Source organism: Corvus brachyrhynchos, unplaced genomic scaffold, assembly GCF_000691975.1.
Source record: "Corvus brachyrhynchos isolate BGI_N302 unplaced genomic scaffold, ASM69197v1 scaffold17, whole genome shotgun sequence".
NCBI classification, from domain to species: domain Eukaryota; kingdom Metazoa; phylum Chordata; class Aves; order Passeriformes; family Corvidae; genus Corvus; species Corvus brachyrhynchos.
Genome location: NW_008240046.1, coordinates 3,272,556 through 3,296,862, shown reverse-complemented (window position 1 = coordinate 3,296,862; position 24,307 = coordinate 3,272,556). Strand labels below are relative to the sequence as shown.

Below are 24,307 nucleotides of genomic sequence, written 5' to 3'. Positions count from 1 at the left end.
CCCCCAATAATTCCAAACATTTTTCTTCTTTTCTGTATATTTTTGTTTTATTATGTCTTCCATGATGCTCCCAGGGAACAAAGTTCAGATATATCAGAAACCGGAGTCAGTGAAAATGATGAAAATCCTGTGAGGATTATTTCAGTCACGCCAGCAAAGACAGAACCTGTGAAAAACAAGGTATGTCCAGGGATTTTATGGACTGTGTGTCTATAATAAACTTGGCATTGGGCCTTTTTTCAGTCCACATCACTGCGGGCGGTCTCTGAGGAAATGGTAACATCCAGTTTCATTTCATACAGTTCTATCAGCTTCCTAGCCTAACAGAAGACCCTTTAATTTCAAAACTGCTGTTTATTTTATCCAGAGTAATTTATAGAGCTCATTTGAATGGCCTTCCTCCTTCTTTTTTAAAATTCCAAGGTTACTCCCACCTTTATTCCACGTTTTCTAAAATAAGGAACAGTGAGGCTGGGATTTAGAGTGGAAGTTCACACCTGTAAAAAGCTTTAATGGAAGTTACTGCCAAGAAAATGTCAAGTGGTCCTATAGCATGAAATAAACATCTAATTTTTGGATTTTTGTCACAACTAAAATCTTAATTAAACTATTAAAAATATATTTTACGGTTCTCCCCTCTTTCATTAAAGAGAGAACACCATGTGTAAATCATAATGATTTTTTAACTTACAAAACATACGATGGCATGAATTTTAACACAGTTGAGTCCTGCCCATGGGATAGATTAAACTCAAACAGCTGTACAGCACGCTGGGCTCTGCCTGGCTGGGAAGGACCTGTGGGACCATCCCCGGTGAACAACCAACAGAGCATGAGCTGGCTGTGTGTCTTGGCAGCAGTGAGGGCAGCAAGCTGTGTCCTGAGTAGTCAGCAGATTGAGGGATGTGTTTATTCCAGCCTATTTGGCATTCATTAGGCTATGCCTGGAATACTGTGTCCTCCCCAGTTTCATGCAGATACTGAAAAACTGGAGAGAGCCTTGCAGGAGGCACCAAGATTATAAAGGTGTGGAGAAGTTGTTGTGTGAAGAAAGGTTTGAAGTATTGGGTTTGTTCAGCTTAGAGAAGAGAAGCCTTGGAGAGGATCATTCAGTCTTTCAGTATCTAAAAGGTATTTATGGAAAAGATGGATGGAAGGAAGTATTCTCAAGGCTGCTTGCTGGAAGGATAAAAGGCTAGTGGGAGAAGTTGCTTCAGGGGAAGTTCTGTTTGGATGCAAGCAGAAAAAAATACTAAAAAAAGAAAAATCTACATTGTGAAGAAATTTAAACACTGGAACAGGCTGTCCAGAAAAGTGGTGGAATATCACTGTTCATGGCTTGACTTTTCAAGGCCCTGGATAACCATTGAAGCCCTACTGCCAACAGAAGATTTGACAGAATGATTTTCAAAGATCACTGCCAACCTAGATGATTCTGTGATTAAAAACAGATTTTTGTAATAATGTAGGGATACGTAGACGGTTTAGGCTGTATGATTTTTAAGAAGTTAAATATCTGCTTAATCTCTTTTTATTAGATGAAATCAGAGTAATAAGCAGGTGTTTTGTATTTGTATTGTGACATAGAAAAGTTAGGCAAAGCACATAAAAAGTAAATTTAAAAAAAATGCTTTCTAGGTTCTTGAAGTTGAAATTTCAGAGTGGATATCTGTAAAGTTCATATGAATAGCACGTGTGTCTGCTATGAAGCTGCTAGAACAGTAGTAAAGATTACAGAGATTGCCTGACTCATTTGAACACATAAGAAATAATAGTAGAGTATTTAACAAAATAAGTCCTTGGTTCAGATACAGCACTTAGTATAGTGACATTGGTTTGTTTGAAATTACTAAGTCATCCCAGCCATGCTTCTTCAGTATCCTTTTCTCTACCCCTTCTCCCAACTGCTTTGGAAGTCAGTGATCAAATGAAGGCTTAGCATCCAATTGCTTCCTCTTTGATTCCATATGAATACTGCTCTGTGTAGAGAAGTACACTGCTGACCCTTTCTGTTTCACATATACAGACACCTCTTCATGGTATTTAATCACTTCTTACCTTGTTCAGGGTATTGAGAAAAACATGCATGTAGGCCATACCTATTTAGACATGACAAAGAATTTAAAAAACCAGCAAGTTTCATCTTTGGTGTGGTCTTACTTCTTTATTCCCTACAAGCCTTGGGTTTTTCTTTACTGGCACTTAGGACTTTGGTAAACAGCACCTTCACTGAATGTTGGTCTCAAGATTTGCATGTGTGGAAGTAAATAGTAAATATTGCTGTATAGGAATAGCTCTTCTGCTCCTCTCCTGTCATTTGACAAAGAGACAGTAAAAGGAGCTTGTCCAGAAAAACCATCATGGGAGGAGCTGAAATAATTAGTCTTACTGTAGTCTCTGTCCCACACAACTAAAAGATACATTGGGTGCAGATATTAACATTACACACAATGTAGAAAATATTTTTGCAAGGATGAGGTTCAAAATCCCATTTAGTAAAACTTATTACTAGGTTTAAGACCACGTGATGTGTTTTCGTAACAATACTTAGTTTTAAAAACTCGTATTTCTCTTGAAGGAAGGTAACCGTTTGAGATTGCCTTTGGGAATCTTTTTTTCTTCACATTCATGATTTTTATTTTCTAGGAGATTAATTCTGATCAGACTACACAAGGAAATAGCACTGAACGTGGGAAAAAAAGAACAGCAACAGCATCTGGAACTGAGAATATTCATCAAAAAACAGAAGAAAAAAGTGTAGAAGAAACAGGCCCATCGCTGGCAGCAAAAACCAGAAGAGGGCGACCAACCAAACCGGAACCTCAGGGTACCACTGCAAAAAATGAGGAAACAAATAAACCACCTGTCAGGGGAAGGAAGAGGGCAGCAGCCAATCAAGAAAGTCCAGGGAGTTTAGAGGCAGGTAATGCCAAAGCAGCAAAACAGCAAGACACAGCAAAAAAGCCAGCAGCAGCACAGAGACAAATTGATCTACAGAGGTAAAAATAAATAAATAAATAATAAAATACGGGGGGGGAGGCGGTGGTCCTTTCCTATCTAAAGTCAGACCCTGAATTTGCAATTACAACAGACCTAGCATAGTTAAGGGCACAACTAAACCACAGTGGATGCCATGGTCCACCATATGTTGCATTGAGTTCTATTTTTCAAAGTGAATACCGGGGTAGCTGGTGTTGGAGAAATGAATTTCTTTGGTCAGAACAGGATAAACTTTACCTGTTTTCGCCAAATGTTACTTTATGTCTGTTGCCTCTTCATTTCCCTTCCTGGCATTGCTGTGTAAAACAACTAAGAGTTGAGGTTGTTTCAGTGCATTCATTAATCCCAGGCACACAGGCATTTGGGTTCTCTGCTGTGCTTCACTTCATTGGTAGCAAAGGCTTGGAAACTGACTATCTTTAATTAAGAGGAAAAATTGTAATTCTGACTATTTTCGGTTATTTTGGGTCTGTGTTTGTTTTAATATTAGCAGTACTGTAATCTATTTTAAGTAACTGAAAAATAACATTTGGAACTTCGTAAACTACAGAACGGCTTTTGGATGATAATCCGGGCTACTTTAGTGTTTAAACGTGCTGACTTGGTTTGCAATATAAGCAATTCATAATGCACATAAACACGAGATGTCTGTTTTGCTGGACCTGGTACCTAATTAATGCAAAAGTGTCCAAAGTCGTAGAGCAATAAGGTCTGCAGACCAGTGTGCTCTAAGGAATCACAAATTAATCTAAAGGAAGAAAGAATCATTGGAATAGTTTTTCTGGAGATTTGTAAGTTGAAGATCTTGCAAAGAACTTTGAACAAAAATAGTTACCTTCTTAGAGTAAGGTTTGTAGACCAGTAAAATGTTCTGTCTGTCAAGAGTGTAATATTTGTGTACTGCTTTGCAATGCTTGTTTAAGTCTTCAGAACAAATTGCACTATCCATATCCTTTAATAAGCTACTGTATCAGATAGCATCTTTAAAATATGTAATATCTCAGTGTTTCTTGGACAAAATACCAAAACATTGTTAACGTTTTTCAGAAGCCAGGTGCTTGGAAGTGATGGAGATTCACTGTTGGAGATAGACTCAAGTTCAGAATACTCTCAGAATGCAATGGATCTTTTTAAGGCCTGTGGGAGCAGCCAGGAAGATACTGAGGATACAGAGATAGCAGAGGGAGGCTTCCTTAAGGTGTAGCAGGCATCTTGTATAGGACAATTCTCTCTTTTTACTTCTTTATTGCAGTTTATACAGTAAGGAATCAAAGAAATTTGTGTGTAAAAAACACTGTGTCTGATAGGTTTTTTGCTTCTAAGTAGACATGTACAAGTTACTGTAAGTACTTGGAAAATATTTGAAGTAATGCCTATTCTAAAGTAAAATGGGCTGTTTTTATAAACCTGGGTAATTCCAGTTAACTAGATCAAGTTACTGTTCTTAATCTCTGATTCCAGTGAAAGCAGGGGATAACTGTTTATATTTATGCTGAAAAAACATTACTCAGTTATGGAATTATGAAATGCACAACTCAAGTTGTGTTACTTTCAAGTTTTTCAGGAAGTTGTGCAATACAGTAAGGAAGTTCAGTTGTATTCAATTAATTATGTAATTGTTGAGAAGATATGAGATGGAGATGGAGTTGGAAAAATCACAGTATAAAGAGTGTAAAAGCTGAAATGTAAACAATATTTAATAGGATTTTGATTCAGAATCACTTGGAATTTCCATGTCCTTACGATTAACTTTCATTTCCTTTTTTCCCCCCATAAAGGTAAAAAGAAAACTTGCTCGAAAAGGGAGGAAATGATGGCCAAATAAAGGCATGCTCCAAGCTTCTGCAAAAACTAGGATTCAGAAATTTCCTGTACAGGAACTGAAATTACTTCAAAACACACAGCTTTCAGCTCTGAAACCAGAAGGAAAACTATGCTTCCCTTTCACATGAAATTAATCCTTCTCAATGGAAATGTAAAGCAGAAACTCTTGAGAAAGAGGCTAAAAGCATCTGTACTTATTTCCCCAGAGACTTTTTTTATGAAAAGTCAATAATTAAGCAAATTGCTTAACACTTGGTTCCAGTTCCTGCATTCTGGAGTTTAAAAGTGTATTTACACCATTAACTTTCATGCTGCATTTTTTTTTAAAGAAAGTCAGAGAAGGTCCTTACACTGACATTTAAAATTCATGATCCTAGAGCCAGGTATTCCCATGTTTCACAGAAAAGGTAGAAGTCTACTGAATGGATTTTAAACAAGACTAGAGGAAAAAAAAAACACAAAAAAATTTTTTTGCTTTACTTTTGGAGACTGTTTTATGTATAATTCTTTCTGCCTGCCTACTTTTCTGCAAAAATAAGATGTACAGATTTCAGTTCCCTGCTATGAAAAGTCATGTGGTGGCAATTTTATAAATGTTGCTTTCTGATTTTTATCAGAGTGGGAAAGTAATCACTTAAAATTATTATTAATTTGCAAGTAGACATTTCATTTTTTAATTTTCCCTCCATTTTAGTTTAATATAATTTGCAATAAATGTACATATTGATGTTTGTTTTATAAAAACATATATCACTTTTAAGTGTTTTTACTCCTGTGGTTCTGTTGGAATATTCTAAATTTTAAAGGAGTAAAGACAGTCCAGCATTTGATTTTATAATGTTTGTCACCAGATTTTTATTATTGATGTAAAGAAAAAAAAATCAGTTTTTAAAAATAGTTGGACTTTGGCAGCTTTGTAAGGAAAGTTGGAAATGTTTAGGATTGCTCTCAATTTTAAGCATTGTGCTGATTGGAAGTAAGTCTGTTTTGCATTTTGTCTTCCTGTCCAGGCTCATTTTTTAATGTTTATTTTAGAAGATTGTTGCATCAATATTATGTTTCCTGGCATTGTTCAGCATAGATACAGTGTACACTTTTATGTACACATGATCATATTTAAGTTTGTTGCATAAAATAAACGCTTCTAGGTGTCATATGGTGGTCCTTTTTTTGATTTTTTTTTTTTTTTTCTTTCACAGAATACTAATTGCTATATCTGTATATGGGCTTGGACGTTCACAGAAGTATTGTACAGAGCGAAGGAGTTGTAATGCAGACAGTAACGTAGTTTAAAAGTTAAGTTTTTTTGGTAAAGTTACAGTGCTTTATCTCGTGAAGGGGGTTGGGTTGGTCTGCAGAGTGACAGTGAAGAGTTTGCTTTGTTTCCCATTGCCTCAGTTCCCTATTTCTCTTCTGCAAATTTTGAAATCCCTTGATTCATATGGAAGAGCTGGATACTGGTGGCATTAGTTAAGGATTGCTTGTGCTCCTGAAATGGGTAGGGTGCAGTTGTGTGCTCTCAAACATGAGTTAAATCTCTCTTAGCAAGCATACAGCTGATGTTATTTTTCTTCTGTGCATAAAGCAGTGTGTGCAGCTCCCCTTCTAAAGCAACCTGCAGTGCTTTGACCTGAAGGATTTGAAATGCTTTTGACAGAGGGAGGCCGGGAGTTTTTAAAATCATTGAATTACGCATCTGTCAGGGGTTTGATTTCTAAAACTGAAATAATTTCACAAGGTGGATTTACTGATGAGAATGCAGTTTCTTTTTGGTGCTCTGGTCAAATACTTCCCTCTCACAAAAGTTAGAGTATTTTGGTTTAAACTAATTTTAAAGTGTTTTAGTGCTACCTGAAAAAGATACTTGCTTTTAGAAATGAGTTTTGGTACTTAGTTGTGTGCCTTTAACAGTGATCTGAAATCTGGACTCGACAAATCCTGCAAGCAATTCAGATTTGTTTCCAAAAGCTTTGCTTTTTTTGGAGTGGATAATTATTGGATTTTTTCCTTTTTACCTCTTTTGGTCAGTTTTTAATTAGTTACAATGTCAAATTACTCAAGGAATCATCACAGAATAATTTAGGTTAGAAGGGGTTTCTGGAGGTTCAGTGCCATGCTCAGGGCATGGTTTTCAATTGTCTTTCTTCAGATGGGATTATGTTGAGTTTCTTTCTCTGGTTTTTTTTAATGTGGACATTTGAGTTACTTTGATATGTTGATTATCAGTAGAGTCAATTGGTACATTCATGGAGCAAATTTATTCTGGGCATAATTGGCTGAGCCAAAATGCAGCATACAAGAATTACCAGAGGGGTCTAGCGGTGGCCCCCACTGACTCTTCTCAGAACTTGCCCCAGACAAGGCTGCACTCGGAATTTCCCTGCCTGCCCGCACTGTTCCTGTTCAAGCCCTTGGGGCAGCTGTGGTGCTGTCACGAGCTGCCTCAGTGATGGGTGGGCACCTTGGTGTCAGAGCTGCACCCAGGGGCCCTGAGTGCTGACCGCACACAGGAGGCAGCCTGGAGAACCAGGACAGAAGGCACAGCCACCGTTTTAACACAGACATAATTTATGCATTGCCAGTGCTGCTGAGGCCTTAAAAATAAGATCTATTAAAGAGTAATGAGTATAAAACTCTGGAATTGAAGGCAAAGTATTTTGAAGAAAATGGAGGGTGGTAGGGTGTGTGTGTGTGTACTTGGCCATATATCAGTTTTCAAATCTTGTACATGAGTGGGGATTCTCCCATTATAATAAGGAAACTGATGCTCAGAGTTCTTCACTTGTTAATGTGTGATTAAGAATAATAGGAAGCCCAATAAAACACAGTATTTATGGCTTTTTACCAGTGTAGGATTTAAAGGTGCTGAGGTTTCACATTTAGTTACATAGTTAGAGCAAAGTTCTTACCATCTTTTAAGTTCCCATCTTCATAAAAGTCTGGCTGTGTTTCTTAGCAGACATACATTTATTTCTGTTTCTTTCTGTCTTCCGATGCCTGGATTGCATGGTTTTCATCACAGTAAGACAGGAAAGCTGTTCTGAGAACATACTTTGTAATGTTCTAAATTAAAGCTCTACCACTCAACAAAACTAAATTTGAATAGTTCTTTTGGATGAAATAATGTTGTCTAGAGCAATCTTAAACAGGAGAAATAATATGCATTACAAACCTTTTCTGCACATGCTGACAAGCCCTGTAAATTTTAGTACTGATAAATAACAAAAAAATGTTACCTAAAATGTACTTCTAGCTGTTAGATACTTAGCTCACATTGTTGGACCAAGTGCAGCATCAGACTGGTTATTGAGTGTCAAGTTAACTGGTGGGGCTGTCACAGCTGAACTGTTTCCTCTAAAGATGAAGTAAGATGCAGGATCACCAAACATTTACAATACATGGGAAACTTGCTTCTTAAAGAAATCATCCATGCAGATTCTAGTTCTCTTGCATGTGTGCGTTGTTATTGTCTTTATCAGCAGTAATAGCTCTGTTTGTGCCTGGAAATCAAATCTCAAATTGATGCTCAGGGAAATAGCCCAAACTGAAGAAGCCTGGCTGCAGATGCACAGAGCTGGTAACCAAGCATTAGTCACAGAGTGGCTGGTTTCAGCCCATGGCATTGTATCTCAGTGCAGGAACAGATTTGCACAAGGAGCAGCAAGGTGTTAAAAAGCAGGGAGCAAAGTCCTTCTGTACAGCAGCACTTTTTGTGTCCCTTGAAGCCTTTCTCTTCTTGAATTTCTGACAGGAGGGAATCATCGGCTGATGAGTATCCTGGGTATTCAGATGGCCAGAAGGAAACTCAAATAATACTGTAAAATACTCTTAAACTTCAAAGACCGACAGTAGCTTCCATTCCTTAAGAGATTTTAATCCAGACATTCTGTGGATTGATTTGCCTCAGTTCCTCGAAGGCAGAGAACAAGACCGGACTTCCTCAGGAGCAGAACTTGGAAGTGGTTGCTGATAACTTGTCCCTTCCCAGCTGCACAGCCTGAGTCAGGAGAGTGGATCCAGGATGTCCTTTTATTTCTTATTTCTAAATGAGAAACCAAAGGGGGCAAATGACCCAGTTGCTCCCATTAGAGATTCCTTAGCACCAAGTCAGTGTGGTGACCCACAGGATGACTACTTCCACAAATCACACCCTAGTATACTTCAGATTCAGAATAGGAACATCTCTGACTCCAGGGAACTTCCCAGCACTATTTTTTGCAGTCTGAAAGGAGATGAGCAAGTTTCTGGCATGTGCACCTGCTTGTAAAGAAACTAGTGGGACCACAGCCAAAGGCTTGTTGCAGTTGAGACCTCCTGCTCGCTCAGGCCCGAAGAGCTGAAGGCATAGCCCCATGTGCTGCGGTGAGTGGTAGGAGCAGCTCTGCAGCCGAACTCTGTCAGCATCACCTGTGCTGGGAGATGCTGTGAGCGTGTTCCTCAGAGCCCTGGTGCCATGTCAGGCAAAGGGCAGTCGTCATACCATTGGAACAAATCCTCCTGTTACCTGATGGAAAGACGTTTCCAACCTGCACCAGAGCCACTTCTCTCTGCCTAGGAAAAGTCCTGACCCTGACACTTTTATCAGGACTGTGGGCCTGTAGTGGCTGGGTGTTGTGAGCCAACAGGAGGAAGTCAGGCTTGTGGTGACCTCTTCAGCTTTGGCAAGAAATTACTAAGGAGCCATTCAACTTTGAACCTGGGGGATTCGTCACCAACTGTGCAGCTCTATCCATGGTCAGCAGAGCCAAGACATCTATGGGCAATGCAAGTGGGTGGTGCAGTTGAGTCTTGTGTTACTTGGTGAGGAGGGACAGCCAGCAGGAGACACCTGCTTTTCACTGGGAGCACAGGTTATCCAAGCTAATTTGTAACTCACTTAGGTCATGCTGGCAGCCTTGTAGTCTCAGCAATGTGCCAGCTCAGGCAAAAAGCTTGACCAAATAGCTCTGGAATACTGAGCATCCTCCTACAGCCCTACCAGCTGCAAGAGCTCAAATCATAATGCTGCAGGTTGGGCATGCTCCAGAACAAGAAATACATGTTCTGCTCCTTGGTTCAAGCATTTAATTCTCTCATTGCCCTGGAAGCAGAAATTGATGTGTTGACTCTGATGCCCCAAGGAGCTCTTGAAGCAAGAGATGGAAGGTGATTATGGCTGTTTCTTTGGTGTTGGGTCCAATGGCTGTAAAGCAAGTGGGAAGTCACTGTGTGCCCCAACTGTCCCCAGACCAGAGACAAGCTGGGTTTATGTTGGTGGCAGAGGTCTGAGCCATCGGTCTCCTCTCAGGAGGTTTATGTGCTGTCTCCAGAGCACATGCAGGGTCCCCTGTGCAGCTCACTGCTCCTTGCTGCCCACACATAAGCTCTTCTCCACTTCCTATGAAATTAGGAGAGACTGTCACTGCCCACATAATTCAAGCCATCACCTGCTTCCATCCCTGAGTGTTCCCAGGAAAGGAGAGAGTAATCTGTAACCTGGATAAATTATTCTGGATGGTGGTGCAGCAAACACTGTTCATCCTTCCTCATGCTGGTAGGACAGGACAGGATTCAGGCTCGGGCATGGACAAGGGAGCTGCTCTGCACACCTGCTGTGTGAGCTTGACAGAGTACCTTGGTGCCTTTCCTTAGTGCCCTTTCCAGTCACCTCTTCTCAGCCTTGCAGTACATTGGTTCCCAGCTATTCAAAGCCCTCTTTGCTGTATCCATCCATGCCTGCACATTGTGTCTTCTGCATTACCTTCTCACTTGAATCTTATATAAGCTTAGCTTTGAGCATAAAAGGATTTGGGAAGAAAGCAGACTCTGCCTTGATTAATTTCTGAGGCTTGTGGGGGGCCTGCACATCGCAGTTTATCAGGCTCTGCTTTAGTAACGAGCTTCTAAGGTCTGGTTTTCCCACAAGGACCCCATGTTCAGCACTGCTATCCCTCCATCCTCCCTCAGTCAGCACCTGGTTCCTGCTGTTACCACTCCCTTTGTCAGGAGGGTTGTTACTCACAGTGCACTTGCCATGCAGGTTCTGGAGCTGCCTCAGTCTGTCAAAGTATACTAAATGGCCAAATCTCCAATGCTCTAGGGAAGTTTTCTAGTCATCTGGACTATTACAAGACATGACAGAAGATCCAGCATTCCCTCATGCAGAAACAGGGTGTATTTTTAATCCTTTGTAGCTTCCACACGTTTAAGAAACACCAACCCCCCACAGACTGCACGCAGAAGATCATGGTGGCATTCACAGCAGTCCTGGTGTGTTGGCCATGAGGTAGATGTGGTTGTATCTCTGGCTCTCCAAGTTTCAGGTACCTTCCTGGTAAGATCATCCTTCAGAGTGTATCAATGTGTATAAATACCTGAATGGGAGAGTGTAAACAAATAGAGCCAGAGGTACAGCCCTAGAGAAATGAATGGAAATAGAAAAATTTTCCTATTTCCTGGCCAAACTTACTCCCAACCAATTAATACCAACCTGAGATCACGTCTCTTGTAGGTGACTGGTCACAGCCAAACACCCAGCACTGCATCCACTCCCTTGACTCATCACCCCCCCGGCTGGCTGTAGGCTTCTGTTCCTTGGAACTTTTCTTGTGCCTGTGGACAGGGGGATGGGCACTGCCAGTGCTGTGGCACCACTTCTTCCCCACTGCCTTCCTCCATCTCCTTACACACTTTCTCCAAGAATGTTGTGTCTGACCAACACAATATTTTCCCACATAACCACCGTATATTAGATGCTGTTTGGCCATTTTTGAGGGCACCTCTACCCCCAGAGCTACAGTCAGAGGCATAGGGGCCTTCTGTTAAATTTACTAGGACAGATCTGCCATCTTCCTCAGACCTCAAGAGCTCAAGTCTATTTTTTATTTGGTCACTCTTCAGCCCTGAAATGGTAATGTGTTTCTCTTCCAGAAGACCACTTACCCTGCTGTGCCCAAGCCCGCTCCTGCTGCCTCATGGCAGCTGCACCACGTGCCAGGGGGGTGGGTACTCACTGCCTTTGGCCGGGGAGCAGGGCGGGGTTCCTGCTCTAAGCATTTCCCTTGCACACATTGTTTCATGAGGGTGGTTTTGGAAGCTGCCCAAAGCAGTTGGCCAAAATGATAACAGAATTTCATTTGATTCTGCATCATTGAGCTGCTTTCTTTCCAAAACATACCTTTAAGCCAAAACATGGGTTGTTTCTTCTTTTGGGTTGATGGTGGGGTTTTTTAACCTTTTTGCTATTAAGAGGGCTTTTTCATTTCACACTTGCAGGATGTGGCCCCTTTTGTGTATTTGCTTCTTTTGCAGTCACATCGAACAGATCCAGGCCCCCTGAGTTCACAGTCTCTTATGTGGACAGCTGGCTCCCTCCAGCCCATCTCAGCCGAGCAGGACGTGGCTTCCCACTGGATATGGCCTCCCCAGGGCTGTGCAGAGAGGCAGGATCATCTCCCTCAGCCTGCTGCTGTCACTGCCTCATGCAGCCCAAGATACACTTTGCTGCCTTTGCCATGAGCACAGGTTGGTGGCTCACGTTCAGCTTGGTCCACATCCCAAACCCCCAGGTCCTTTTCTGCCAAGCTGCTTTCCAGTTATCCCAGCCTGTATTGGTGCCTGGGTTTTATCTCCCCAGGTTCAGGACTCTGCACTTCCCCTTCCTGAATTCCTCACAGATAAGAACCATTCACAGGTGAAAAGAATGGCACACAAACAATAAATACAAATAATGACTCTCCCTTAGTTTTTAAGGAATTTTGGGGGTTTGGTTTGTGCTTTGTTTTTTTTCTCCTCCACCTCAGCATTGTCTGACCCAGTGAATTTTGGTAACTACTTTGTTTATACATGTTTTCTTCCCAACAGTTCCCTCTCCTGATAACTATGGCCTGGAGACAGTTTATCCCAGCACTTTTGATGTAGTTCAGACCATTAAAGGATTGGAATGTGGAATAAGCTATAGTGGGCAACACATATGCCAAAGCAAAGAGTGAGAACATGCCCCCATCCCAGCAGGTCATTCACCTATAGCAAGTTCATATGCAGGATTCATTCCTTGGAGTTGCCTCTTTAAAAGTCATAAACATCAAGTGCTTTCTTTCCATTTGCACTGACGGCTTTGGATCCTTTAAGCCACTATCTACACAGATAAACTGCTTCACACCCAACAGCTTCTTGCAGCAAGGTGAAGATGTGATGGCCACCACTTCCAGAAACACCCGGGACCAACTTTGTGTTTGGTGTTTGTTCTCCAGCCTTGTGTTGATGAAAATTTAAAGCTGTGACGCCATTTCCAGTGCCTGCTCTTTGTTATGACTGCAGTGTGAAATGGGACCAGCCAGTTGTAGGTGTGCTTTTGAACCAAAATCCATCTTGGTGTGTAACTGGCTCCTATTTTTTGGGGCTGTAACCAGCAAAAGGTTCCTCCTTCAAGAAAGACACCCTCCCACCCACCTCTGAACCTAGGCAGCAGGTAAATGTACAAAAATGGGGATAGCAGGCTTTGCCCTGATACAGCAATGTGGCTCAGCTGCAGGAACTTCCCAAACCTCTCAGGGTCAGCAGGAGTTTTGACTATTCACCATCATCATGTTTTTAAACTGCCAGTTTTGAGAAGAGGTTTCAGGAAAGACAAAGGAAAGTGACCAGGGCACTGTCCCTCTCCCCACCCTGCAGGAGCAGGGGGCCACAAGCCCATGCCCCGCACCACTTGCAGGCAAAGGCAGCTGTACACAGAGGACTTGGGAGTGCTAAAGGGGTCTGGTGGCTCAGGTATCATCAGCACAAAACAGGTTCTCTCCCACCTCCCCTCTCCCCCACCATATTTTCCTCACCAGCCCAGCTTATTACCCTTTATGTTATACCAGGCTGTCATAAACCCACCTAAAGAATTCATGTATTTCAACACAAAGCAGCCACTAAGTGAAGCAATGTAATTTATTTGACATTATACCAGACACGGGTGCTCCAGATCCAGACTTGACCTTAAAAACAATTTAAAATCCTGGATTTGCTGTATTGGAGGTATCAGTTACCCGTCTGAGAGCCAGATGTGTCAGTATTACAGCCACTGAAACAGAAAACTAAGTACAGGACAAGTCAAGCTAGCAAGCACCATCAGTCCATTTCAGCTGTGAACTCGCTTCCAGTTTTGGGGTGCTGGAAGGAATGACAAGGCTGTTGGACAACTTCACAAGTATTTCAGTATAAAGCAGCTCTCAGTTACTCATGTCAGTGTCTAACTACACAAACTGGGGAATATGGACCTTTTTTTTTTCTCTGAATTCGTATCAGGCTAAGACCTGCAGGAGAGGGACTGAGGAGTGCTCCCTCTCCCTCACCCCGTTAAAGAATGAGGTACCACAGAACGACACAGCTCCTGATGACAGTAAAATGAAACAAAAAACCCAAACAACATCTTACACCATAAAACTGTGCAGTACTATCCCAGCTGGTAGAGCCTGCCCAGAAACCTGCAAAACCTGCCCAGGGATAAACATGCACCTGAAGATGGGACGCAGATTTGAAACAGAGTACTACAACCAGCTCCACAGCAAACTCACTGCTCCTTACTTCAGCTGTGCAGCTGCTGCCTTCAAACTGCTTTACTCCATTTAACAAATGTGGACAAATGCCAAAAAAGTGAAGTCTGTACTGGTAGTAAATCCATAGTCATCATCTCTCCTAGGTTCTTCCAGAGCTGAACAACAGGGCAGTGTCATTAGCCACCAGGCTGTCACCTCCCTGTGCATGAACCAACTGCAGTTTGAAGTACGTAGTTTAAAATGTGATGACATGAATATAAGCGGTGCACGAAAATCCAGAGAGAACTTTTCCTCTGTGAGTTACCGGCTTTGTTTCTTCAGATGCAGCCTTTGAAAGGAGACAAGTGGTGGTGCAGCTGTACATGTAGTTTTCAGGCCATCACGTGAGGCAGTCCTTGTTGAAATAACACATGCTTCCATTACACAACTTCTATTTACACAATTTTCTTCTTCAAAATTTTCTAATGTGCACCTTGAAAATGATCATCCCTTTCGCTCTTGTTACTGACATGGAGGCAGTAGACCCTATAATCTTAGAACAATCAGAATTGCCAGAAATAAAATGAAAACTGTTTTCAGGGAAACGTGCATTTATTGTTAAGCATTCCCAGTGAAAAATCAACATCTTTTAAAATGTGTGTTTATTTAAAAAATCATTTGTGTACAAAAGTGTTTGTGTAGTTTTTATTTTCAAGACAAAAAATACTGATGCTGCATTCCAGCCTCCCCACCCCCGTTCCTCCTCCACAGGAAGGCTGATGCTCAGGAACCAACCTTCTGCAGTATTTATTGGTAAATACTCATTTACTAGAAAAGTCAGAATTTAGGATGGAAAAGATAAGTGAAAAGCAGGACTCTTCAGCAGTTGACATCAGCATTCCTATGATGGCAGCCTTCTTCAGACACTGCACCAGAGCAGCAGCAGGTGCTGCAGATAGTACACCACACAAGCACAGCACTGTCACAGTACAGTTCCTCGTCTGTCGAGCCGTGGATCTGAAATTACACTATCGATGAAGGGCTCAGCACCATGAGTGATCCTGGAGCCAGTTTGATGCCTACAAAGCAGGTAACAGCACAGATCGAACATCACAGCACAGTACAGGGCAAATGATTTGCAAGGGTTTGTCCAGTGAGAACAAATCCAAAGTCAGGTTGCTGCCAACAGAGCACTGCAGCTGGAATAACCAAGCCAGAAGCCAAATGCATTGACGACAGTTGGTCTTGTGAGTCCGATGATGAATCAGCTGATGACACAAACACCACAAGCAGGAAGAGCTACCTACATCATTCACAGATAGGTTTGGAACAGATCAGAAAACTAGCAAGAAAGAAGTAACTGCCCCTTTGCCTAGCCGTAGGAGAAAGCTGTGCCTGGAAAACGAGGATGGTTAACACTGAAAACATCTATTTGGTCTTCCCAGAAGAGGCTTTAGGCACCCACAAGCATCTTGACTTTCATGCTTTAGTTCTGTGATGCAACAGACACTGATGAAATGCACTTTTGCTACCTCTTGTTGAGCCAGCTGCTCATCAAAACCATACAAAACTATACACCTGGTCACAAATCAGTGCCCCCTACTCATCAATTCCATCAACAAAACCGAGCAGGAGAGGACACCTCATCTTCTCATTGCTCATCAGCCTTTAAATAAAAGCAATTTTTTTGCTAAATAATTTAAGGTTTTCCACTTCAGGCAAGCCTCCAAGTCTAAGCCAGCTTCTGGTGGTTATTCAGAAGGGAACAAGGGACATGCACAGTTGACTTCCCCTGTGCTAAAAATGGAACGTCCTGACACAGTGCATGACCAATGCAGTAAACAAGAGTTTGCGCTTGAATCTGTGTTTTGATTTGCCCCCACTCCCCTTCTCCCTTCCCCAATGACACAAGCAATCCATAAGCTCTGAAGTGCCTAGTCTGAGTCACAGCTGTTAGGCTTAAATTTGCATAGTTTAAATGTTTCTGTTACCCACACCATCTAATGCAGATCTGGTGTTACAAGGTAAGATTCTTTCTGGCTATTTAATTCCTCCTTTCAGACAACAACGAAAGAAGTTTCTATATTCCTTATGTCAGTGTTCCAATACCAATTTACATGGAAAACAGTTGAATACAGTGATAATTAGAAAAAGAACTAAGACATATTCATACACCAATAGTACTTAATTGCTCATAAATACTACCGAACCAATTATAGTCAAGGCCCCATGTACTCTGTTGCAAGCTTCAAACAAAATAATCAAGTTTGGAGTATGCAGAATGCACTAAATGACACATCTTTCCAGGATATGTTTCTAAGGTTTTTTGTCTCCAAAATGCACCAATTTGTCACACTGAGAACACAGCTTGTTCACAGAAGGAATGGGAGGAAGCTGTGAATTTGGCAAGGGGGTGGAATACAGTCAGGGCTTTTGGTACTCATGGGAAAATGGAGGCTTTTGGCAACAGGAAAGGGCATTTCTCTACCTCTGAACAAAGCTGTACTTTGCTCTTGGAGGAACTGGGTAATATGGATAAACCTTTTTGCTGGATGCATGTTAAAATGTTCAGCAGTGAAATCCAAAGAATGCTCTGACAATCCGTGTTATTACCAATACCTTGTTTAGAAAAATGGGGCCGTTTGGACTTCAAAATGACTGTTTGAAGCCATCTTCTGGCACTATAGAGGAAGACAACGCATGGTTTCTTTGTACTTAGAAAGCCACTGTACCCATGTTTCATGTCTTGTTGCAAGGAGTGGTAAATGTGCAGCCTGAGTCCACAGCTGGAGTGGGCTGCACAGCAACTCCACGTCTGTGAATGCACAGGGCCCTGAATATAGCGATGTTCAGCAATACAGAAAACGGAACTACCATTTGTATGTACAACGTCTCACAAGGATAAGCTGAACACTAACAGCAAAATTCCTAGGGCTCAGCCCCAGCTGCAGTTAAACTAACCTCGTACAACATTATCCCTATATTCAACTCTGATAATTACCAAGAATACAAAAACATTCCTTATAAAGGAGTGACATGTCAAAATTCAGAGGGACGTCAGACCAAAGATGTCTCCTTAATGCTGGGTCATGCTTCCTTCCCAGCTTCCTTCCTGCCAGCACCTGAGCTAGCATTAAGCTACCAAGCACATGGATGGAGAGCAAAACCCAGAATCCAACATTTATACATAAGGGGGAAGGGGAAGACAACTGTTTTGCAGTAGAGAAGAAAATGAGGTAACTTCGTGAGAGAAGTAAAACTTAACAGGGCATTCTTTCAGAGGTGACCATGCTCACTTAAGAACCTCTTTTTTGCCTCTCCCCCTTTCCCTGGCTTCCTTTATCACTTCACATACTGTTGGAGAAGCCTGCTGTTCTTAGGAGACTGGTCTTATCAAAAGACATGCTCAGAAGCCCGTAACTGAGTAGTTTTATGTCCCCGACAATGATTTCCAAGTTCTTTCTTTTGATAAATAGCAGCGAAGAACAAGGGAAAGTAGTCAGCAATTTGTATTTACCACCAGGGTAAAAAAAAAAAAAGGTGTTGATGTAATCAATAAGTTCTTAGCCTGTATAACAGAAAAGACAGCAACTTGAGATTAACACAAGTAGCATTTTGCCAGTTTCCTACCGTCCCTGGTTTTCATCTAGCAAACCAGCTGAACAGTAGCAGCTTCTTGTTAAAAAAATAAATAAATATACGGAAAGTCAAAACAACTCTTTTCCTTTGGCATCATTGCAAATGATTTACACTAACTCAAGAAAACCCAAGAAAACTGATCACTGACTACACCTTAAAAAGCAGTAAGTATAAAGACTAAGCAAATGCATTTAGTATTGCACTGATATGAGTTCAAAGTATTTACTGTCTGTGCCCTGTTTTAAGTTTGGACACATCAGACAGAGCAGTACGGGGAACATCCCAGAACTAGCCAGGTCTCGACAGCTCTGTTTTCTGGTTCTGTTCCCCACTACTATGCTCCAGGTATTTAACAGATACCATAATGTTCCTGATTTCATCTAGTGTGAGTTATAAACAGACTATGAAGTACAAAACTATTTCTATTTGTACTTCATAGCTCTAGAAAAACCCCAAGCAGGCATATATTTCCCCACCCTATTATTCCACAGCTTAGGAGGAAAAAAAAACCAGAACAAAATATAAGAGTAATAGAAAAGATGACTGATACAGTACTCCATTATCCACAATCCCCACTCTCTAGTCTCAGGATTTCTCTGAACTTCCTTGTCAGATATACTCTCAAAAGTTAGCATCATATTCACAAAGACATTACAGCTCTCTTTAAATAGATGTACTAGTGTTTGAAGTTGCAAGACTAATAATTTTCAAGCTTTTGCACTCAGGATGAAATGTCATTTTAATACAAATAAAAAGACTGACTGTATGTACAAGCCAAGGTAAGATTTCAGTTCTCGTTTATCAGAAACATCAATCCAAAAAAAAAGCTAAATTGAGAACACACTTCTACTTCTATGTGCATTTGAAGTATGTACAGTAAAAACACCAACACAGCCTCCATGTGTTAACCAGAGAAAAATGCAAGCAAGGATGAATTTTAAAGTACCTGGTAAGCAATCCTTAAACTGAAGCCCAAAATAAAGCTAGAAAACCGCTGCAAAAAACAGCTGATTGCATCATATCAAGTACTCAAAAAATTTTTTTTTCATTCTCAGTACACTGGAGAATCAGCTTTGTCTTCCTTCGAACTGCGTGAAATCATATTATCCAGAATGTACTGATGAACACTTTACAGCTATTTAAAACAAAAAAAAGGAAATGAAACCAGCTCCATCTTTTTGTGCTGTATCAAAGCATACTCCTTACATGATTGTGTAGAAAACATGATGCATGAAAATCACTACTGATAAATCAAAATCTATATTTTTAAAGGGGAGCCTAGACTACTGCAATGGCACACATAATACCCACAGATGATGAAACATAATCAACAGTATGATGTAAGGGAGAGGAGAATCAGGTTTCCCAATTAATAAGCTAGAAAGAAAATGGTTCTGAATAGGTCACCATTTGGAACTTTGGGTAAGTCTTGAAAGTCTGTCAGGAAAAAAATTACAAAAGCAATTGAGTATTTCAATGGTGCTCTCTTCAGCGACCCTACCTAATATGTCTATTAAGTACAAGCATGCAAATATAGGTCAATCCACAGGCACATAGGATCCATGTTAAAAACAGTAAGATAACTGTGATGAGTGGCACCAACAATTTTGATGACTAACACTCAAAATGTTGCTTTCTGAATTACTAAATCAAAATCCTGAAGCAAGTTCCTGCTAGTCTTTGTCACACTGCTAAACACTAAAGTAGGCATGGTTTTCCCCCATTATCTTAGCTGAGCTCAAAGAATTTTTACAATATTTAGTAAGAAAAAAAATTAAAGTATTTCCCCTTTTTAAATTTACACAGACGTTTAATTAGCTTTATTTACAGAGCGCTTTTTTTCAGTCTCCAATAGTGCCTAGATAGCATCATCAGGCAAGAGTGCCAGTTTTGAAAGAGAATCTATATAGAATCCTAGGAATAACAGATGGTGATGCTCCTCCAGAAGGGGCAAGCTGGACTACAGAAGCAGCTCTCTCTATATGGCTCAGTTACTCAGGAGTAATTCTGTTGCAGTCTCTACATCCCATGATTTTGAAGACAAGGCCACTATTACTGCATTCTGCAATGAGAAAACAAAAGCAATAATATTTTCAGTGCGTGAACCTGCAGCTCCAGAAGGTGGAATGAAAAGTTCACAGATTAATCAAAACACATGAGTTTACCATTTCTTAAATACCAAATAATAATTTATAGAATAATTGTTTCAAAAAGACAGGGGTAGCTCGCAAGAATTATCTGTAACGTAGTATTTTAAAACTCCAATTCTTAAAAATAATAAGCAAAATAGAATAATTAGACCTACACAACATCATGGAAGTAGCAAATCTACTTCAGTAGATTCTGATGCTATTGATGACTTCCTGTATTTATACACATATACTTGGCCTGCCCTTAGCGAAAAATATTTTAAGTTATTTATACTTACCCTATCAAAGCCCATAGCACAAAGGTTTTCTATTTTTTTGGTGTATTCTGGACTAGAAACTGGTGCTCCAGCATACACATGTGCCCAAAGTCGAGCTGTCTGTTTAAACATTTCTGGATTTTGTTTGTACTACACAAAAGAGAGAGGGGGGAAAAGGTGAAAGTTAAATCTCAGCAATCCAACCACACAGCAAGACAATATGGCAAACTGCAATCCATCATTCTTCCTACAATATCTTCCACAGTGTTTCATACTGATCATGCTGCTATTTTTGAAGTAAATTTAGAGGTGAGGATTACACAAAGAGTAAACCTATGCAAGCATTTGATATAATGAGTTTGTCTTCAGGTCAAATTTTGCACTATGGGTATTTGTTGTGTACAACCAGGTATTGCTCTCAATTGCACCGACCCAAGCGAAGTAGCTATATTTAGCACAGCTGCTGAAAATTTATATTCAGTGTGACAGAGTACAAATTATCCCTATGTTAACATCTCCTGAACATGGTACTGTGTACTACTCTAATGCATTTCTCTAATCACTAAAAAAATACATAGTTTTACGCACTGCAAGTAGGTCTGCAGTTTTTCAGTCTGGACTAACATTCTACTACCAGACTTCTTCCTGAGAACGAAGATCTTGATCACACAGGTGACAGAAGAAGGGCTGAAAAATGGGTGAGCAAGTGCAAAAAGCAAGGAATCATGCCAGTATGTAACTATATTATTTAGACCAATCTCGTCACTAACTAGTTTTCCAATAAACAACAGACTGGACCATATCACAGAGAATTTTTAGTGTGTGCCAAGAACTCAACTGCCAAGATAGTGGGTCATCTGTCATAAACTGTACTCAGAAAAGTTAAATAATTTTCCCATTTTAACAACTTTGGTATGCAGTATCAAGTTTTTTGTCTTAAAAAAAAAAATCCCTCTTCCCTTAAATCATCACTTTAATAAAACAAGATATTAGCAAATATGTTTTTCAAATATTTAGGTACATTTTAAGGACAGAAACATGGCTGATTATCATTCTTAGACATTCATACATGAAAATAATAATTAGATCTATAAAGCATGTAAAATGCAGTACATTTCATTTTGCCTCTCCTACAACAACCCACACCAACTACACTGCTTTGCGTGCCTTGCCCACTTCCCTCTAATTCTGATCCACGGGTCATAATTTGTGTATTTACTCTCTGGTGGCATTAATGGCACTAAAACAAACATGGGAGGCAATCTATTGTTGGAAATAAATCACTGTTATGAATACAGTGGTCTGTAATAAATTTCTTTTGGTGTAATGACTAAAAAAGAGGAAGGATTAAGGTAAACACCAGTAGCATACTGAAGTACTATTTTCTTCTGCTCTTAAGAGGTCTTCCCCCAATTAATTTTTTTAAAATATTTTTGAGAACACTGCCAAGCCTAAAAAGCAACTAGCTTTCTAGTCCAAAGGATTAGTTGTAATTGCATTTTACTCAGAACTAGGTTTCAGTGCTCTATTAATAGAATTCCTTTACTTGGGTATCTGTAAATAATCCTGAATTTTCTCACTGAATTGAGAAAAGCCTAAAGCCAACTTTTGCTGATGTTTTGGTATCAGGAATCTGAGGCAGCTCATGTTGCTGTACTGAAAAAAAAACAGCAACCAGAGCAACTAGCACACCAGACAGCTGGTGTCTGAAAATACTGCTCTTACTCAAACAGGAGCTCTCCCTGGGATTCAGCTCAAGAGCTTGTACAACACTGCCATTTACCTGGATGACACACAGTTTAGTAAAATAGCACAAGCGTGGAGAATAAATTCATGCCTTGGGAATTTTTGTTTTGGAAAACACAATCAAACCCTAACAAAGTAAAAGAGACCCCAACACCAAATAAACACATGAAGGAAACAGGTGTTTACCAACATATCTCTCAAAACCATTATAGTCACTTCCTACTTACACATGCCTGTAACTCAAGGCCAAACCCCAGTATAGTTTTCATGCAGATATTTGCAGGAAACAGGGTAAACAGAATCCTCTCCACATCAGCCATGCCACAGTCCCACAGTCACACTGGACACACCCCCACAAGCACCTGAGGGGCAGCCTGGAAAATTGCTCTTTGGAATCTAGAAAGTTTCATGAAGTTTTTTGCCTGAGAAAAAACTCTTACCAGCTCAAGTGCTTCTACTGTTATGATTCCCACACAAAATTCTACCATCAGAGCCAGAACAGGAAACACTACCTTTGTGAAAAAGGATATAGTGGTTTTTTTTAATGAAGAGGGAGTGTGACAGCAAGGGCATACATCCAGAAAAAAACCAGTGCAGGGATATGCCTGGTGGCCTTTCTGGCCTTTACAACACTTCTCCCTGGGCAGAGCAATTCAGCCTGACAGAACTGTTCATGGACATTTATTCAGAGCAGCCTTACTGCAGAATCCCACAAGCAAGCCTTCTGTACTTACTGAGTAGAGTGGTAGCACACAGCTCTCATGCACCCAGCAGTGCAATGGACTACCTCTAATCTCCACGTTTCCCCCAAATCCCGACAGGTCTGAAAAATGCTTATCTATCATCCTGCACTGAGTTTTAGAGGAAGGAGTGCACACCTTGTCACCCTATCCTGGAGGGTTCTGACTTACAGAAGACACAGGTGAGATAGAAGGTTCTTCCAGCATCAACTTGCTTTGTTCTTCTTTTACTGAAATACACCCTGACTGCCAGTCAGTGGGGAAGCCAGGCTGCCTCTCTCTCTCGCCCCAAAGTAGAAAGGAGAACACACACATACTTAGGACCTTGTTCAGAATCGCCAGAGGAATGACTGTTTCTATCCTTCATCAACAATTTAAACAGAATCATGGCAGTCCAGGTATGGCCTAAGATCCCACTGACATTTATTTATTGGTATTAAAAGTTATCACTAATGTCTGAAAGGTAACAAACCTTGTTGACTACAAAATTTTACTGATAGCAATTCAACCAGTGATTAAAACAGTTATCCCCAAGTTATTACTCATAATATTTTGACATTAAACAAATACAGTGCTCAACAATATTCATATTAATCCAGAAGAGGAGCTTCATACCAAGCCAAATACAACTAACACCACCAAGTTAAAACTCATTTTAAACCAACAGCATATTGCTTTTCTTATACTGGAAGCCTTAGATTTTAAAAGGCAAGGTATACTGGAATTCATTTTACTATGCTGTTATCTCCTGATATTTCTCACAAGGTGATATAAATAAAGGACAAAACCTTCTGACACTGTAGAGTAACTAATACTCATTCTAGAATTCAAAAAGAGCACAAAACACTGTAGCAGCTCACATTTACTATATGCAATTTTATGATAAATTGTTTAAAATCTTTTATCTCCTGTAAGCCTTGGGACCTCACCTGACTCAGCAAAGATTACAGAAGTGTTTAAAAATCACAGTCAACTGAGTATCTTACCTGGTTTGCCACTACCGCATCTTGTGGATCATCTGGTTCTGCAGCTGCCAACAATGCTTGCAGTGATAACAACACTGTTCTTAGAGTCATTGCTGCTGCCCTGAAATTGAAAATTTTAAAAAATCCTTTACCATATCCCATGTCTGTATTCACCCTTGTGGCTGTACTACTATCATAGAAGATATGGGATCGTCTACAGATTGTAAGTCCAAGGAACATAATTTTAAACTGCTGCAGCTTATAGTTATCAAAATACTGCTTTGTATATATATTTAAATAAGGTTTTATACATGGACTTTCCTATCAACAGTGCTTTCTGAAGTTTTTGGAAAGTACCTTGACCTACACATTTCACCATGCCCACTTAATGTAATTAATTTCATCTGGGGAAAAAAAACCGCAAAAAACCAACGCCGAAATGGCTTGTGTCATTCTCCCTCACTGCCGGTAGCAGCACCTCCTCCT

General features: G+C 40.5%; 2 protein-coding genes across 5 annotated transcripts in view; one reads left to right on the top strand and one right to left on the bottom strand.

Annotated features, from left to right (window-relative positions):
- PDS5A (PDS5 cohesin associated factor A) overlaps positions 1-14,199 on the top strand; it is an 87,511-nt gene extending 73,312 nt beyond the window's left edge. For 2 of the 4 annotated variants that reach the window (XR_001865245.1, XR_001865244.1), the window contains 5 exons: positions 75-180; positions 2,647-2,999; positions 4,048-4,198; positions 6,024-12,327; positions 12,667-14,199. Coding sequence is in view for 2 of the 4 variants with exons in the window: in XM_017744314.1 (XP_017599803.1) it covers positions 75-180; positions 2,647-2,999; positions 4,048-4,198; positions 4,779-4,814 (646 nt within the window). In the remaining 2 variants the exon portion in view is untranslated. Of the gene's footprint in view, positions 1-74; positions 181-2,646; positions 3,000-4,047; positions 4,199-4,778; positions 5,979-6,023; positions 12,328-12,666 lie in introns of those variants that run through there. The other 2 variants (XM_017744314.1, XM_008641382.2) reach the window with 2 other exon arrangements.
- UBE2K (ubiquitin conjugating enzyme E2 K) overlaps positions 13,724-24,307 on the bottom strand; it is a 31,132-nt gene continuing 20,548 nt past the window's right edge. Inside the window, exons 5-7 of the mRNA XM_017744291.1 lie at positions 23,843-23,942; positions 20,392-20,520; positions 13,724-20,025 (exon numbers count right to left, since the gene is read on the bottom strand). Coding sequence (XP_017599780.1) covers positions 19,951-20,025; positions 20,392-20,520; positions 23,843-23,942 — 304 coding nt within the window. The 3' untranslated portion in view covers positions 13,724-19,950. The remainder of the gene's footprint in view (positions 20,026-20,391; positions 20,521-23,842; positions 23,943-24,307) is intronic.